The sequence below is a fragment of the Plectropomus leopardus genome, chromosome 19 (genome assembly GCF_008729295.1).
Source record: "Plectropomus leopardus isolate mb chromosome 19, YSFRI_Pleo_2.0, whole genome shotgun sequence".
NCBI lineage: Eukaryota > Metazoa > Chordata > Actinopteri > Perciformes > Serranidae > Plectropomus > Plectropomus leopardus.
This window is the reverse complement of record NC_056481.1, coordinates 12,671,611-12,689,962: the sequence shown is the minus strand read 5'-3', so window position 1 is coordinate 12,689,962 and position 18,352 is coordinate 12,671,611. Positions and strand designations below refer to the sequence as shown.

Below are 18,352 nucleotides of genomic sequence, written 5' to 3'. Positions count from 1 at the left end.
GCAAAAATAGAAAGCCATCAGCACAAAAAAAAAGGATAAAAAGAAAGTAACGCTGTTTTTTCCACCCCCTGCTAGTTTGTGCAGCTCCGTCGGTCGTCCACTCAGACGAAGAACTTTGCCAAAGCGGTGGTGAACATGGCCGACGCGGTGAGTGGAAGTATTGTTAAGCTTCCTCTTCCTGTCATCCCTTTTTTTAAACCATGGCAGCACTTCATAGTGACTCTGTTGTCGGGAGTCTCTTGAGCTTACCCAGGACAGTTGGCTTATTTCAGAGCTTTTTGCTTGCCAGTGAAACTTTCCTGAGTGGGACAGCTGCCATCCCTTATTCACATTAATCCAACAAACTGTTTTTCTGTTGGGTTTTATTTTTGACCATATTTGCATGCCAAACATTTGCTTTCATCTATTTATTTCTCACCATCAGTAAATAGGTTATCCGTTATTATGTTTCAATAGATATTGCTCATTTTGTCTTGTTTCTTGTGTCTATTTTGATGCAGGTATAACAGGTATTGATGTATCAATTATATATAAATCTCAATACACATTAAGACCAGTTTAATTTTAATCCTCATATTGCTTTCTATGTATGAGTTCATCGATCAGTTTCAGCATAGTATAATCAAAGACCAAACACATATTATTTTATTTATTTATAGTTTATTTGATAGGAACAATGCAAATTAACATAGTATAACTTCTGAAGATAATCCAGGTAAATCTGACAGTAGGCCCAAACTCAAAGATCATTGTATATTTACATTATGTTTATTACTTTTGTGAAAAGAAAGAATTTCATGCAAATAGAGAACTCTGAAAACCTGAAACCTTTTTTCCAGAATACAGTGCAGTGACAAGTTAAGGCTTTAAAAACACTGAGCTGTTTGCATCGTATACTATATATTTTTGTGTGCATGTGCTCCAGCTGTTCGGACATGATCACTTTCCAAAACAACCAAATGAAGTGCAGAAAAATTCACCTCCTCTGCTGCAGCATCAGCACGGGAAACCCTCCACTGACGAGTGAGGACAAACACAGTAATGTTGGTTTCCATGGCAACCGACTGCTGCCTCCCTTCTTTCACTCTGTGTCTGAAGTAGACATATACACCTGTCTCTGTTATCTGCAGTATTCACACTGTTTCAAACATTGTGTTCAACTGTCTCTGAAATTAAGTAGAACCAAATGTACGTGCCGAGATTATTAACATGTCTGTAGATTCAGCTCCATCCTCCTCTCATTTAAAACCTCTGGATTTGGCTATTATGTTCTTCTGAAAGGATGCAGCTTTCTTTGTTATTATTCCACAAAACTTCAGCAGATGACAGAAGAGTCTTCTCCTTCAGCATGCTCTTCATTTGCATTTTAGAAAAATATTCAACAATCCACAAATCTTGCACAAGCTTAACACCTTAAGATTGGAATTTTTTTCCTACTGACATTAAACTTTTTTGCAGTTCATTCTCATCTTTTTACCATGTATAAATGCGGCTAAATGTTAACTGTTAAGTCATTGCAACACTTAAAATATTTCATATTATGGTCACTTAAAAAATAGTAATTAAAAACAAGAGTTAGATATGTTAGTAAGTTATGTTCTGTTAGCAATTTTTTTTTTTTTTTGATCTATCTTATAGAGCATTTCCCATCACTGTAATATTTGCTTTTTTTGTCAGTGGTTTTTGTTGTAATCTGTTGTTATCAGTTTTTACTTCAACTGTTTTTAAGGGCTGAAGGCAAATGACTGACAACAGGACCAAAGATTAATTTTCTGAAAGTATTTTTCCCCCTTTTAATGTTTCCAGATCTACAAGGATCAGCTGAACACACGCATCGTCCTGGTGGCCATGGAAACCTGGTCTTCAGAAAACAGGGTCTCCGTGGGTGACGACGCCTTGCTCACCCTGCGCGACTTTATGAAGTACAGAAAGGAGAGCATCAAGGAACGCTGCGACGCCGTTCACCTCTTCTCGTGGGTCAAAAATTCTCTTCCTTCTTCTCCTTCTCCTCCCTCCTTCTTCCCTCTCTGTATTCCTCTTCTTCCTCTCTTTCTTGTCCTTCCTCTTTTTCTTGTCTTTCTTCTTTTTCTTCCTCTGTTTTCTGCCTTCTTCTTCTCCACCACCTCAGTCTTATTCTCCATCTTTCTTTATTTCCGTCTTTTGCCTTTTCTAATTTTTTCTTTCTCCTCCACCTCCTTCTTCCTCTTTTCTTCCTTCCTCCCTCTTTTTCTCATCTGTGCTCTTCTTCATCTTCTTCTCCTTCTTCCTCCTCTTCATTTTTCATTGTTCTTCTTCTTCTCCTTTGTTTTGTTTTTTCTATTTGTCCTTTGCCTCCGTCTACTTTTGAATTCTTCTTCCTTGTTCACTTTCTCTTCCACTTCCACCTCTAACGTCATCTTCTTCAGGTTTCCCTCCTCCTCCTCGTCCTCCTCCTCTTGTGCCTATTATTACAGCCGTCTCCTTGTCTTTGCAGTGGGAGGACGTTCATGAGCAGCCGCAGTGAGGCAGCCTACATCGGGGGCATCTGCTCAGTCACGAGAGGTGGAGGCATCAATGAGGTGAGACTGTAAAGATTACAGAGGCTACAAATCATGATATCTGTCCAGTGAACTTCATAAAAATGGTGTATTTATAGAAGTAATGACTTATGAGCCTATAACTCAGGACAGTTTACTCTCTCCTCCTCCTGGCTGTTGTTGTTAACTTGATTTATTTGTGTGTCTCCAGTTTGGCAGTGTGGGCCCCATGGCCATCACACTGAGTCAGAGTCTTGGCCAGAACATCGGCATGCTGAGAAACAAAGAGCGACTGGCTGCAGGTGAGACTACGCTGCAGATATCAGTTGAGATCTTGCACAAGGGTTCATAGGAGGACAGATATCTTTTGTCATGATTCAGAAACACAGAGGCGTACAAGCTTTTTAATTTAGATGCTCGTGTCAAGCACATATACTAGTTTTTTTTCCAGTTTTCTTATGATTCCTGCAATATTTTATTATTCCAGCAAAGTATCTTCAAGTATTTATATATAAAACCTGCCTTTACCAAACCCAAGTGTACATTTGTTATGCAGCACTTGTTCTATTTCCCACTGGGAACTCCTGATAATGTTTAATTTATCTTTGAGAAAAGACTTCACCTCTGCTGCCCTGACAGCTCCCTCAAGTGGTCGCAGAGTAGCTCAGAGTAGCTGTTTGCAGTCATGACCTGTCCTGACCACAGAATTTGTGTGTATGTGTGTGTTTGTGTCCAGGAGACTGCAGATGTCCAGACCCATGGCTGGGCTGTATCATGGAGGACACTGGGTATGTACTTTTGTATTTACAAAACATTAATCAGCTCCTGTAGTATATAAAGCAGTCTGTTTATGGAAACAAAAACAGACATATTCCACACCAAGTCGCTTTTATCTTTGTGAAATATGTTCAAGTAAAGCATCTATGGTTTCATTAATAAGTTATGTGAATACTTTCTTACATATTATTATTATTTATTAATTTACTTTTTATTTAAATTTTAATTTAAAAATATATTTTTAATGTATCATGTAAATGTAGCTTTTTTAGCATTTTCCTCCAACTTTTGAAGGTGTTAAGCAATATTGTGATAACGCAAATGTTGCCGAGCAAATGTCACAGTGAGTGATTTTGTTTTTTATCATTTAGTTACTACCTCCCCAGGAAGTTCTCTCGCTGCAGTATAGACGAGTACCTGCGCTTCCTCCAACAGGGAGGAGGCAGCTGTCTCTTTAACAAGCCCAGCAAGGTGAGCGATGGTTGGTCATCGGAGAGGCTCTGCAAATCAAAAGAGTACACCGAGATTTCTGCTTACTTTCATCTTCTTTCATTTCCTCTCTTAACCCATGACCTGATTTTTTTTACACGATAATCGAAGCAAATCTACTGACTGTAAAGACCTGTTTTACATCAATATCATACATTAATATGAATTATTTGATTCTATGGTAACTCATATATTATTTTTGTCCCTGCAGCTGTTAGACCCACCAGAGTGTGGGAATGGATATGTGGAGGTGGGAGAGGAATGTGACTGTGGATCGCTGGTGGTGAGCACATTTGAATTATCCCTTTAACACCTGAATCGATCAGTTTTCCTGTGCTGCATGTCTTTCACGTGCATTTAAATACCTGAAACCTGAGAAAATTGGTTGGATTTCTTTCAAAAACATGGGAAATATTATTATAAGCAACTTGGCAAAAAAAAAAAAAAATCCCCCAAATTGGAAAAAAATCTAAAAGATGACAAGGAAATTACCTGAAAATTTGTTAGGGAGATTATTACATATTATAAAAAAAATACATTTATAATTTTTATTGTCACCTTCTTCCCATGTTTTTGAAAGAATTTGAGCGATTTTTTTTAGGTTTTAAAGGGTTAACTAATGTATTAATGCCTGTCTTATAAACACAGAGTATTAAGGACTGATTAGGATTTGACCACCTATTCAGTCTTAAGCCTGGTTGCATTCACATGGAACCAGACGGACAGTAGATGTCAAACAATATCATTTAAGTGGATGAGAGCATGACAGTAAAATTGGGTGAGGCCATTAGAGAATAACTGCAACGGTAGTTCAAATATTTCAACTTTTTGATGTAAGAATTTACATCTGAACAATTTACTGGACCTTACTACAATAATTAAATAAATTATGCAAGACAGATTGATTTTATTTAGTATATTTTTTTCTATTCTTTGTAAATAATCAGACATCACCATCGAGACATGTCATCCTGCATGTTTGGTTTTACCGTCCTTACATTCCGTCGGACTGTTTGTTTGTTTTTCCGGTGCCGTCCAGAAGGTGTTGTTCATCTGCCGTCTGTCGTCTGCCTGATTCCATGTGAAAACGCATTACAGTAATGACTGGTCACATCTTTTCCATCTGTCAGAGAACCTACACATAGGATCATTATCCTTCCCTGTACCACAGAGAAGAATTCATAGTTTCTATTTAAAAACACATATTTCATAGGAAACGCTTCTCATTTTACAAACAGCTGAACTGTGAACTCTGCTGGGGCGTATGTTTAGCCAGCAAGTCTTTACAGTATTTCAGATGGTAGTTAGTTTATAAGTGTAGTCAGTCCAAAACACCCTGGCACTTGTGATCTACAGTTGAAGTATCAACCCTCTCTCACCCATAGGAGTGTGCACGGAGTGGAGCCAACTGCTGTAAGAAATGCACCCTTACCCACAATGCCATGTGCAGCAATGGGCTGTGCTGCAGGGACTGCAAGGTGAGCTGCTTAAATACATCACTTTAACGGGATAGTTTTCTGCTGTGTTTCTTAAGGCCCAGATTCATAGTACTGTACTTTGCCATCAATAAAACATTGTAGGAGTTACAGACACTGCACTTTATTGATTTATCTGCAGTCTTTTAAACACTTTCTCAGGCACTTTACAATCACTCTTTGTAACTTAACTACGGAGTACCTCAGGGCTCTGTCCTAGATCCTCTTCGAACATGTATTTACATGCTTTGTCCAGGCAGATTAATACTTAATCATAAATACTCTTTCTACTGTTATGTCAATGACACCCAACTCTAAAACCCTGTCCCCCTCAGCAGACTGGCATCTTTAAAATCCTCTCTAAAGGATATTGAGTGCTGGATGTCTAAGTGCTTAATAACTCAATAATGAAAAATCTGAACACTCAGTCAAACAAAACAAAAATCAGACGCTTCAGTTGTAAGTGACACATTTTCAATCTCTGGCCTTCTGTAAAGCCTAATGCTAGAAATCGAGAAGTTATCTTTGATTCCAATATAACTTTCAAACATTATGTTAATAAGGTGGCTCAGTCCTGTTTTTATCAACTTCACATGGTTTCAAAAAACATATATTATCTGTCATTTTCTGACTTGGAGAAAGTTATTTATATGTTTTTGTTTGCTTCTTTCTTTGTTTTTTTCTCAAGAATTAACTTTTGTAATTTACTATTTACCTGCCCAAACAGTAAAACACGCTCCCACCTTCAAGCTATACAAATGCCGGCTGTCAGACTGTTAAATGGATCAAACAAAAGAGATCAGATAACCCCCATTTTAGCCTCTTTGCATTGTCTGCCACTTAATCTCAAGACTGATTTTAAGGTTTTACCCAGATGCAATATTTTGTGTCTGTAAAGCACTCTGTATAAAGTTTTTTTTATTATTACTCTCTCTTGTTTTATCCACGGTTGTCTTTCTTTTTCTTTTTTTCAATGGTTGTTTGTGACAGTATGAGCTGAGAGGGGTGACGTGCCGTGACGCTGTTAACAACTGTGACATCCCAGAGACCTGCATGGGAGACTCCAGCCAGGTAAAATAGGCATCAACACATCTGAACATTGTGTTGTTTGTCCTTAAAAATCTAAGACATCTGAAACCCACCGTGATAGCAAACAGACACATGATGCTCTCTCTTTCTTTCAGTGTCCTCATAATGTCCACAAACTGGATGGTTACATGTGTGACGCTGGACAGGTAAGGTCATGCTATTTAATGAATCAATTTAACTCAATTTTTATCATTCAATTCAACATATTTCTGTCTGTCCTCTTCATCCTCAGGGTCGCTGTTATGGAGGTCGCTGTAAGACAAGAGATGGCCAATGCAGGACGCTGTGGGGCTATAGTAGGTTTGGATTGGATATTAAGCTTTATTTTTCCATGTCACATGGACCGCTGATGGTTGTGATGTAGTGTGTTATGTTAAAGACTCTGTTCTTTCTTGTTAGACTCAGCCGACAGGTTCTGCTATGAAAAGCTGAACTCTGAGGGCACAGAGAAAGGAAACTGTGGCCCAGACTCCAGTGGTCAGGGATGGGTGCAGTGCAATAAGCAGTGAGTGAACAGCAAGGCTTTTTTTTTGTAGTTTATAAAATTGCATAGTTAGTTTAGAAATGTGTTTTTTGGGGGAGGTCATTATGTAATTGTTTTTCTGTTTTCTCCTCCTCTCAATCAGAGACGTTCTGTGTGGTTTGCTACTTTGCACCAATCTGACAGATAGGCCGAGGTTTGGTGAGCTGCAGGGGAGGGTCACCAGTCTGACCATCCACCATCAGAACAGATACCTGGACTGCAGGTGAGGCAGTATTACTCCTGTAGCTTGGTTGGTGTGAACAACAATTTGATGAAATACAATAGGCTGCTTAATTGTTTCTGGATTTACTACATGTGGAATGGAAATTAAACTTATGGATCATGCATTTTTGTTTTGTCAATCACACAGAGTTACAGACAGTAAACACTGAAAATACACACTTCAAGGGACATGTCGTCACAAAATCAAAAATATATATTTTCCTCTTACCTGCAGTGCTATCTATCAGACTAGATTGTTTTGATGTGAGTTGCAGAGTGTTTGAGATATCAGCTATGGAGATGTCTGCCCTCTTTCAAATATAATGGAACTATATGGCTTGCGGTGCTCAATGTGCTAAAAAATACATTTAAAAAAATTCAATAGGAACGTCTCATTCCGGTCATAGTTTCTGGAATGAGACGTTCCGATTGAATTTTTTTTTTTTTTTTGTTGTGAGCAGTTTGATGTAGGAACATTTGTCTTTCTAACGAACTACACCCACCAACCCAATCACTGCGCAGACGGAAGTGAACAAATATGGTTAAAAAGAATCACCAAAGTGATGATGGGATCAAAAAATTTCCAGTTACCATACAGGGCTTAGAAAAAGCACTGATCTAGTAGGAAGAAAAAATTATCCTGATACCTTTGCTGATGATCAAAAGGTATTATCAGTCAAAAACAAAATGAGTGATGCATTTATGTGATCATCTGACTTGCAGAGGCGGCCATGCAGTGCTGGACGACGGCTTGGATATGGGCTACGTTGAAGACGGGACACCGTGTGGGCCAAACATGATGTGTTTGGAGCGTCGCTGCCTCCCCGTCACTACCTTCAACCTCAGCACCTGTCCGGGCTCCTCGACCTCACGCATCTGCTCACACCACGGGGTGAGTCTGTCGCTGCTGTCTTATCCCACCACATCAGAGTTTGACTGGTGGAATCAAAGTTTTGGGGGAGTAAACAAGATAAGATAATGAAAGAAAGTTTCTTTTTTTTGCAGACTTGCAGCAATGAGGTGAAGTGTATCTGTGACCCAGACTACACAGGAAAAGACTGTAGCGTGTTTGACCCCATCCCCATCCCCACCCCGCCAGAGGGCCCAGAGAAATACAGAGGTAACCACACTGAGCAGTTTGCCTCCACATATAGTCCTTTCATCACACAGCTACAGCAGTGTTACAGCGGCTCCTCAACTCTGTAAAATAAGAGAAAAAAAGTGATTTGTCTCCTAATTACCTCAAAAAGTAGCTTTGGAATATAGTGAGACACAAAAAGTACACAAAATATAAAATGCAGCTTGAAAAACTTTAATATAAAGAAACAAGAATTTGCAAGATTTTCAAAATAAGCACAATATTTGTCATTTTGTAGGCTGAGTTTGGTAACACTGTCGCTTTTTCTTATACATCTTTTATCTTCTGTATCTTTTCGTTAGTTGACAGTTTATATTTGGCTATAAAGTGTGTACTGAAAAGCTTTGCACAAGATATAAATGTATGCACACCAATACACATGTATTTACTCCGAGCTTCCACTTGCTATAGTATACGGTGGCTGACAGGGACAAACGTGCTGCAGCTTAAGAGAACACATTCAAATAGAGAAAACACAAGCAAATTAAGAAAACATCTCCATCACTTTAAGTACACGTGCAGCATTTGGAGAGATGCGCTTGCTCTGGTCGCGGTTTGTGACTTGCGTTACTGGAGTCTGCTATCCATCAGTGATGCTGGAAAATGAGCTAAAATGTAAGTGTTTTTACTGCAGCCAAGCCAGCCTCCTCTCTGAAAAAGACTGTCTAACTAGCCGCTATGAGAGTGAAAGCTGACTTCAAAATAAAAGCTCAGATCAGGTGAATCACATTCATTCAACAAGTCAGTGAGAACTTCTCGCCCTCTCAGCTGTGGGCCACTGCAGTCATCACTGCCTATAAGCCTGTTCATGATGCACTGATTATTTTAAATAAATGGTGCACGACATCAGGGGACTGAAGGGTATTTATTTCTAACTTTTGGAGTTATTTCTAACTCAGCACCTTGACTTTGACTGCTCATTTCCCCCCTCACTGGTTGACTCCTTCACTCCCACAGGTCCCAGTGGTACCAATATCATAATAGGTTCGGTCGCTGGTGCCATACTGGTGGCAGCGATAGTCCTGGGGGGAACTGGCTGGGGATTTAAGTAAGAGCTCTGGCATGTCTCCATCTGTGTGTGCCTGCTGTGTTCCTCTGTCAGCTAACACACATGCCTGCGGCTCGCTGCTGAATGCTCCTCTGCTTGTTGTCTGATCCATACTCACAACCAGAGACCATGTGGGTTTATTATTAATGCTATTATTAATGCTGGTCGACGTGCGATGGTTTTTTGAAGATAGGAGCATGAATGAGAATACTTACAAACCCTCGTCTCTTTGAAAGATCTTTGAAATTCTCGTAATAGCATGAGATGACTGGCCACTTGGCAGTATGCATGGTATTTATTTGATTTGCTAAAAACTGTAGGACTTTCTTTATCGGACTGTTGAAGCTAAATTTGTATCATTTGTAATGAGCTAAATACCGAAGTAATGCAAAATCTACAGGAGATGAGAACAGTCGTGCTTGCAAAAAAGTTTTCAGTTCCGTTATCTCAAGATCAAGAATTAATTATTTAGTTATCTCAAGAAAACAAGACAATCGACACCTTATCATGAAAACACAAAAGGTTGCTTCCAGAAATCAGAAGCCATGCCAACATGCAGAGATGCCGTCTTGACAACTGTAGCAGCTGATTTAAGCTATTATTGATCAATGCATCAGACTGTACTTCAGTCAAGGTCCAACACAGGTAAAAAAATATAGTTAGGAATCCTCCCTGAGCCATGACAGTGATCTTAAAGGCTGAAAATAGGTGTGATCAAACAAGTTAAAAATTATATGGTAATAATAATACATGATTGCTTGGTAAGTTCATCGAAATGTGACACGCCAGATACCCTTCCTCCATTAGTTTTGGATGTTCAGGAACTGCGTCATTTACGCTCATTGTGTCACCTCTTTTTAAAATAAAGTTCAGTTTTCACAGGAAATGTACAGCTTCTGTTCACTATACAGTACAGTCTTTTTCAAAATAAACTTAGAAAGCTGGTATGAAACTTTGTATTTTGGTGTAGGCAACAAAAGAATGAGGTAAAGCTTAGACAAACAAAAAATCATGGTTCTGTTTTCTCATAGTAAATTATCACATTACCTCGGGAAATCTGCAAAACTGAACATGTGACGGTCTCACTGTGGGGTCTGGGAATTTGCCCACATTTTATGGACCTATTAATTAACCAAAAAAATAATCTGTAGATTAATCAGAGATGAAAATAGTTTTTAGCTGCAGCCATATTCAAGTAATTTTTCAACCAAACCAGTCCCAGCTCCTCAAATGTGATGATTTGCTGGTTTTCACTTTAAAATCATTGTGAATTTAATATCTTTGGATTTAAGAAATAAGTCCCTTTTCACTCTGGAAATATTTGACTAGTTTTGCTCACTAATTCTGAACATATTTTATACTCAATGATTCCAACTGATTAAAGGGCGGGTCCATCTGCACTCTTTTTTGTTTTTCAAATGGGTACACCCAATCAGCTGTTAGCATAAAGCAGTGTTGTAGGTCAGAGCGTTGGAGCATTGATTATTGTAATAACTAAAAGACATTAATGTATTTTTTTGAAGGGAGGCTGTATAAATTACTTATTAATAGTCAGTGTAATATTTTCACTACTCGATATTGCTGTCAGACAGCCCTTTTCATCAGGGAACAGAAAGCCACCAGACTCCTTTGACAAAAACAGCACTTTTACTTCGTAGATTATGGGAAATGCCACTGCCTCGATTAGTTTGTTTGTGTTATTGTTTGACTTTCTCGTCCGAATTAACATGGTGTCCACACCAGTACATTGCTTGTAGTGCAGTTAGGGGGTTAGAGGAATATAGCTACTATGGAAGACTGATAATACACAATTCTTAAAGACTCTAGGGTTTTTTTTTTTAATTTTATGTAGCAACATCATCATGCAGAAACCTACATCAGGTCATGGGCGGAAAAGTTTTTAGAGGGGTCTGGGAAAATAGCATTTTGACATTAAAACTTAAGTAGTTATAAGAAAGTCTAAAAATTCAGATTAGTATCCATAAGGAGCACTACTGGGAATTTACAGAATGATATTAACCCTTTGAAACCCATATGGACATCACTTTTTTTATACTGCATTCAGGCATTTAGTATTTAAAGCTTTAAAATCTGAGCAAATTGGTTTGCTGTCTTCTGAAAATATGGGGGAAACAGCAATTAGCTACTTGACAAGAACTGTTCGGCAAATTGCAAGAAATTAGTAGATTTGGAAAATTGTTCATAAAAAAGCAAAGGAAAATGTCCACAAAATAAAGGTCAGAATTATATATTTTAAATTTATTAAAGAAGTATTATTATTTTTAACCACTTTTTTTCCAGGTAATTTCCTTCTTTGTTTATTTTTGTTGGTTTTGTTTGTTCTTTAACTTTTTTTATTTTGTTTTTTCCCCCCTAATTTTTAGGAATTTTTGCTTTTTACTTTTTTGGCAAATTTTGTTCATTTATTTTTAAGTTGCTTATTTTATTTTTCCATGTTTTTGAAAGAAATCCAGACAATTTGCACAGGTTTCAAAGGGTTAAAATCTTAAATAACAGTTATAATGATTATAACAGACCTTCCCTTAAATCAAAAACATACAGGTGAAACTGCTGTAAACTCTCATGCCACACTGTATCTTTTAAAGGGGAACTGATTTTCCACAGCTGTCTTGAGTCAGCAACTTTTGTGGATCAAAAACTATAAATTTTAAAATAAACAATCTGTTGGATTGAAGTTAGAAAGAAGTGGTCTAACCAAACTTCCGTAGCCCGCTCTTCATTTCTGCTTGAGGCTAGCAGCTCGAAGCTACTTTAACCGCTACTAGCTTAATACATACAAATTTTCAACCAAGCTGTCGGTGGTCGAGTTGGATTGTAGAGGCATCAGATTTTGACAAGGAGGAAGAATGTGTGATATAAAAAAGACAATCTATCTGTATTTTTAATCTGCCCCGCTTATGTTTGACAGTGCTGTGCTAAATCGATGGAGTAGTGATGAAGTTTCTGATTATCCTAAATAAAAGGATAAATAGATCTTTTCATGTTCCTCTCTGCACGGCTGGATCTTGTTTCTGCTGTTTGTTTTACTCACTCGCTGTGCAGCCTCATGTTAGCTTTGCTGTGGCATGCCTGCAGGATGCAAAGAAACTGAAATGCTTGTTTGCGACTGAAATGTTTTGCCTTTAATCTCATGGCTGTTTGACGATAGCATCAAATCTGGCCGGGTAGATACTGCAATTCCTATCTGGTAGACTCTCTAGATAACAAGACAAAAGAAGTTTCAAATGCCTTTTTAAGGCTTTGCTTTGGGTTTATTGCATGTTTTTTTTTCTTTCACTCTGCTTCTTGCACAAGTGAAACCGCAATCAATAGTCTCACCTGTCGTTCTACTTCACTTGTTTTCTGTCTTTTTTTATGTTCCCTTCATCTTCTTCCTGCTTCACTGTGGATTCAGAAACATCCGACGAGGAAGGTATGATCCCGCCTTTCAGTGCTGATCCTAAAAAACATGATCTTGAATCTCCATTCAACATAATGCCTAATGTTTTATAAGAATCCTCTACTTCTTTATCCACTTAGCACCTTAAAAATATTTTTAAGCCCACACGAATAAATCTGTCACCAGCCTTTCACCTTTCACACACATTTTTTATGTTTATTTGTATAAGAACAAGTATATAGCATGAACTAAAGCCACATATACAGCATTTATAAAGCCTATTCTAGTTTGCAAAACCCTTCCATAAATGGTCTTTTAATATACCAAAAAAACATAAATCAATCATAATTCTGGTATTAGGACACATCAATATCAATAATCTATAATCCTGGTTTGTATTATTATTTGCACCGCATGTCCCCTTGGCTGCCATTTCTAGAATATAACTGCAGTCTCGACTTTGTAATGTTCATTTCGTAAGGCTTTAAATAATAAAAGATGAATTCCTCATTTACATTTTGGTTATTTTTTTTATTATTTTACAATCTATCTGCATTAAAGCTGCAATGATTAATCGATTGATTGATAAGCCAATCAACATTAAAAGAGTAGGTGCAACTGTTTTTATAATTGATTAATTGTTATTTTAAGTGCAGGAATGTTCTGAAATTTTCTGATTGCAAATGAAGCAACTTTGTGGTTTTGGACAGTAAGTCAGATGTGACCTTGTGCTCAAGGAAATGTTCAACCCAATCACCAGAAAAATGTTGCTGTTAAACATTTCTGCAAACCAAGGATATGTTACATTTGCATGTTATTTTGTAGCAGGTACATTACCCCTTTGAAACTTGGGACGACATCACTTCTCTTAGAAATGGAATATAATGTGATAAATATGTTTTCTTATGTGCATGAAAATAAGAATTGTTCTGTTTTCCTTACCTGTGAATGAGCAGTTTATGTCTACACATGGAGCTGGTCCTCGTCCACTGATATCACAGCGTTGCTTTCGTGTTGCCATGTTTCTACAGTAGCCCAGAAAAGACAAACCAAACGCTGGTTCGAGATAGGGCCATTTATGTTTGTGCAAGTGGCCCTATTTAAAGCTTGTGTTTAATGTGTCCATTCTGGGCTACTATAGAAACAACATGGTCTATGTAGAGAAGGACTCGCTTCATATGTTGATATAAACCGCTCATTCTGACCACAGTTATTATTTTTCAGGTGATTATAAACAAATGAAAACATAGTTAGGAATAGACAGAAGTCAATATATGGCCCATAATCTTATACACTGGACCTTTAAAATAAAAAAATAAAAACTTGAAAATTAATCTATAATAAAAACAATGATTCGCTGCAGCCTTAATCAGCCTTTCTCTATGTTTTAATTAATTTTAGCTGCCCTGTCTCTTATCAGATTATTATCAGATTACTATCATATTCCTCAGTGATTTTTTTACTCTCCCCCTCCTCTTTATCTTCCCGTCCTTATCACCTCATCTACTTCCACCTCTTCTTTCCTCTTCTCTTTCCAGATCATCAGGAGTCTGAGCCGTATCTCTTTGCTGTCCTGTCTTCCTTACACTGTGTCTAGTCCACTCTGAGGAGACAAAACAAAGATGTCTTCCATTTATGAACCCTCAGACTTTTGTTTCCTTCTGTGATGTCATTAACCCTGCTCCGACTGTATTCTCCTCCTGGAAAGTCTTTTTTTTTTTGGTTGCTTCATTTTTGTCCACACACAGCTCTCAGCTGAAGTGTGTTTTCCTTTCCCTTCCGCTGGTTACAGCTGGTCCTCTGCCATATTGACGGTTATCATGCTTTACCCCTTTAAGTGATTTCATGGAAGAAGGCCATGTGCTTCTCCTTGTCTGAACTTTTTTGGGAAGCATTTTGTTTTAATACATATTTAACCTCATGGAGAACACATCCACCTCTTCTCAGTGGTGTGACTTTAACTGCAATAGAAGTGTATAAATATCACCAAATAGTGAATGTTGATGTTTAACTGTGTAGATGAGGGTTGTTTTTGTGCGCTAGGCGTTTACATTCCACAGTAATAGCCATACGTTCCCCCCTTATGCTGCCTTTCATTATCAAACAGTAGTTCATCCTAAATCAATGCTTCTACATAATATGCATCAATGTATGAATGTATAGTTTAGACCTGCAAGGAAGCTCGCTGTGTCGCTGCACAAAGGACGTCCAAGTACTTTTCGGTACAACATACCGAGTGTTTTATCCCGCTGTATGATATGTAATCCGTATACAACCAATATGCATACAAGTATGCTGAACATGGGTGCTGATGTACATAGTGTATCATAGGGTCGACTCCTTGAGACAGCAGTGACTCACTGCCGCTCTGAATGGAAGCACAAGTGTGGAGAGAGAAGACTCTTCCTGCCTCTCAGCGTAATACTGCTCATTTTGGAGATTTAAATAGCGAAAGAGGATTTGAATCTTTGCAGTTTAAAGAAGTCTGAGCTCTTCTGGGTCTCTAACATTGTTTGATGCCTGCGCTGGGTTGCACTGGCTCTGTGTGAATTCTCTCTGAAGTTAGTCATTAACTAACATAATTAGCTACTAAACTTAATTGCACCACGACCACTCTGACATAACCTATAGCTTGGACGTAACTTAGGCAAGTGGCCAATCAACAATCAAAGATAGAGTTTAATTGCGATGGTTATAGTGAGCATTGGCTTTCAGGCTGGCATGAGTCTTTTAGTACTGTAGCATGTAAGCCAAATAAAATACTGAAACATCATATCAATAAATTAGAAATCAACTGGATTCCTGTGCTGCATAATGGCATGAAAAAAGCATGCTGTGTGGCAGAAAAACTGCTGTTTTACCATAAATGAGGATAACTTTATGACAATTTCTCATTTATACCTACCCTTTGGGGAATGTGGGACTATTTAGTTGGTACTAAGACTTCTGTTGTAACTCATCTCCGTGGAGCAACCGCTTTTAGTTTAGTAATATATAAATCACAACTAGTGATACTTAACGGTATAGTTTGGGTACACACCCTTACTCCCAACTCTTGGTCAGTGGCCCTACACGTTAAACTCATAGACAGTAAATATAAGGGACGTAGTTAATGTGACGTTTCCCCTCATTGTTTGGTAGACGGTCGTTTTCAAGCCTTGAGTTTGGCCGTCACTATCTTGGTCTTTTGGAGCCAGAAGTGACCATATTTTGATGAAGGGGTGGTCGAGCGACAGTCTTTTCATTCAGCATCCCCACCATTAATTATGCATAACCTTAAGCCTTTTTTTTTGCCCTGGAAGTTGCCACGTGTCAGTTTATGCTTCTTACATACAGTGTGTATTTTCAAGATTAATTTCCAATTCCACTGGAAATATACAGTTTCCCATGACTGAGGATTTTTTTTTTAAAGTTAGAATTTTGGTTTAAAAAACAGACAAACTGTTTTAGGTTTACTTCTAAAAAATGCAATGCAAATGTAATGTTAATGCAATGCGTTAACATTACATTTGTTACTAATGCAATGTAATGTGATGTACATCACTACTGTAGTGTGTGACACAAGTTATTAAAATAACTTGATTGACTTTTAGTTTTACATGTGATAAGAAAAAGAGTCTCTGCTCCCCTTAGTTTCTCGCTTTCTCACTCTTTATAGACTTACACTGACAGCTGCGAGAAGAGCCATTTTTTTTGTAAATGTGGCTGCCAGTGTGTCCCATACTGCCAATAAAGGGTTCTAGGTGCATTGTTATCTTACATCAAGGGACATTGATCAAGCATCGATGTTTGAAGAGTTGGGAGTGAGGCCAGGTGTGAGCATGGCTAGGTTTGAACTTACACACGGCCGGTGCAACAGGCTGCAGATCATTTGAGCCACATAAAAGACGTATGAATGCTGTATGTTTTATTCATGCCTCTGAGAGATTTTCAAACACAAAACTATGACCTAGAATGATTAGAGACATCAAAGCTGAGATTTAACATCGGTTGACCCTCAGTTCAACATCTGTAGATTGTGTATAATTTGGCTTCTATGTGCTCAGTCAAGTAGAAATGACAATTTCAAATATGCTTCATCTCTTAATGGTGTCAGATTATTAAATTCTGACTGAACAGGCCCATATGATAAGCAATAAATACGTGCATTTAAAAAATAATTACCAGAGCGTGTTGAAGGTGAAAAACAGGAGTCCTAAAAGAGTCCAATCCTGCAGCTTTTTTGTGCATCACTTTCCATTTCTCTTCTCTGGACAATGGAGAGTTAAATCAGGTTTATGAGATATTATTATTATATTCAAAGACCGCTTGAGAAGCTTTGTTTTACTAAATAACAATAAAGATCTGCACATTAGCACAGATGCCAGAAGAGATGATCCAAGTCACACTGCCAGTCAACCTACAGTAGCTTTAAAGGGACATGTTGACATTTTCTCTGCCTCTGAAATAAGAAGAAAATTAAAATGACATTCCTAATTGACTAAATGAGCTCAGTTAGTCATAAAAAATTGGTTTTTGAAGACAAGATGTTAATTTTATTTTGGCTTTAAGAGCAGGCAAGGTTAAAAATGCAGATTTTCTCAGAATGTAAAATGTCAATGTGTATTCCTTTAATCATACTTGAACTCTTTATTCTGTAAACACAATGTTTGAAATCTAATACTCAAGGACAGACTCGGCTGAAAGCTCAGGTCACACTGTGTTTACCGCCATCATTTGTGATCACACATTGTAGTTGGACTCATCAAAGGATTTTGGCATCATTCACACATTGTTTAGTCTCTTAGGAAGATAACCAGTATTAGCTTATAATGTAAATACTCATAATACTGTATATTAAAATGAATTAATTGAATTAAATAAATTAAAATAAAACCTGTCTGAAAAACAGTGACTGTGTGTTCCAGTGTAACATGACGACATCTGCTTTTCACAGTGCCAATTTTGAAGTGTCTCCAAAACCGGGCACCTCCATCCACCTGACTGCAATTTGATATCCTGTCCATGAATATCACAGTTCTAATTATTTACATTACATTAATGGTTATATATTTACAGCAGAAACAGCTCTGATTTTACAGCAATGAATGTAAAACTGAAACACTAAATACCAACATGTACGTTTATAATGTATATTTAGGAGTCTGTGATAGTATTATAATAATTATACATCGAGTAGTGATGAAGAGTTAACTTGAAACTGGCCTGTAGTTCTTCCCTCTTAGTAATCAGACTGTAGCTATTTGTAAATATTTACTGGACTTCAGTGATGTTTCTGCAGGTTGTGTGTCAGAGGGACTGGAAGGATATCTGTGTATTTCACAGTAATAACTATTAATAGTAATAAGTAATAATAATAATTAATAATAAACAGTAATAAGTATTTTGTTAATACAATTAAAAACCTGATTAATCCTTACTTTGCAATTATTAATTCAAGAGTTAAACGTGAATTTGAATGTAATAACTACAATACTGTAAAATCACAACAGCATAAGGATAATGACTAGTAAATACAGAGTGATTCTGAATTTTTAACTTTTCTACATAATTTATTCATGCAAGCCTGTGAGTGTGTTAACTTTTCGTGAATACTTTATTACTTTATGCATACAGTATTTATAGATTATTCACGATGGTAATATACAATGTTTTACTCAAGCAGATCAAATCTT

The 18,352-nt window shown here is 37.5% G+C and overlaps 1 protein-coding gene across 2 annotated transcripts in view; it reads left to right on the top strand.

Moving 5' to 3' along the window:
* The window catches only part of adam11 (ADAM metallopeptidase domain 11), a 33,407-nt gene extending 18,863 nt beyond the window's left edge, over positions 1–14,544 (top strand). Inside the window, exons 10-27 of one of the 2 annotated variants that reach the window (XM_042507453.1) lie at positions 76–147; positions 1,807–1,973; positions 2,474–2,558; positions 2,728–2,818; positions 3,253–3,304; positions 3,665–3,764; positions 3,994–4,065; positions 5,168–5,260; positions 6,248–6,328; positions 6,442–6,492; positions 6,579–6,642; positions 6,746–6,851; positions 6,973–7,092; positions 7,815–7,983; positions 8,097–8,211; positions 9,187–9,277; positions 12,693–12,710; positions 14,216–14,544. In XM_042507453.1, coding sequence (XP_042363387.1) covers positions 76–147; positions 1,807–1,973; positions 2,474–2,558; positions 2,728–2,818; positions 3,253–3,304; positions 3,665–3,764; positions 3,994–4,065; positions 5,168–5,260; positions 6,248–6,328; positions 6,442–6,492; positions 6,579–6,642; positions 6,746–6,851; positions 6,973–7,092; positions 7,815–7,983; positions 8,097–8,211; positions 9,187–9,277; positions 12,693–12,710; positions 14,216–14,231 — 1,563 coding nt within the window. In that variant the 3' untranslated portion in view covers positions 14,232–14,544. Of the gene's footprint in view, positions 1–75; positions 148–1,806; positions 1,974–2,473; positions 2,559–2,727; positions 2,819–3,252; positions 3,305–3,664; positions 3,765–3,993; positions 4,066–5,167; positions 5,261–6,247; positions 6,329–6,441; positions 6,493–6,578; positions 6,643–6,745; positions 6,852–6,972; positions 7,093–7,814; positions 7,984–8,096; positions 8,212–9,186; positions 9,278–12,692; positions 13,167–14,215 lie in introns of those variants that run through there. The other variant, XM_042507452.1, reaches the window with a different exon arrangement.
* Positions 14,545–18,352: the final 3,808 nt, after the last annotated feature.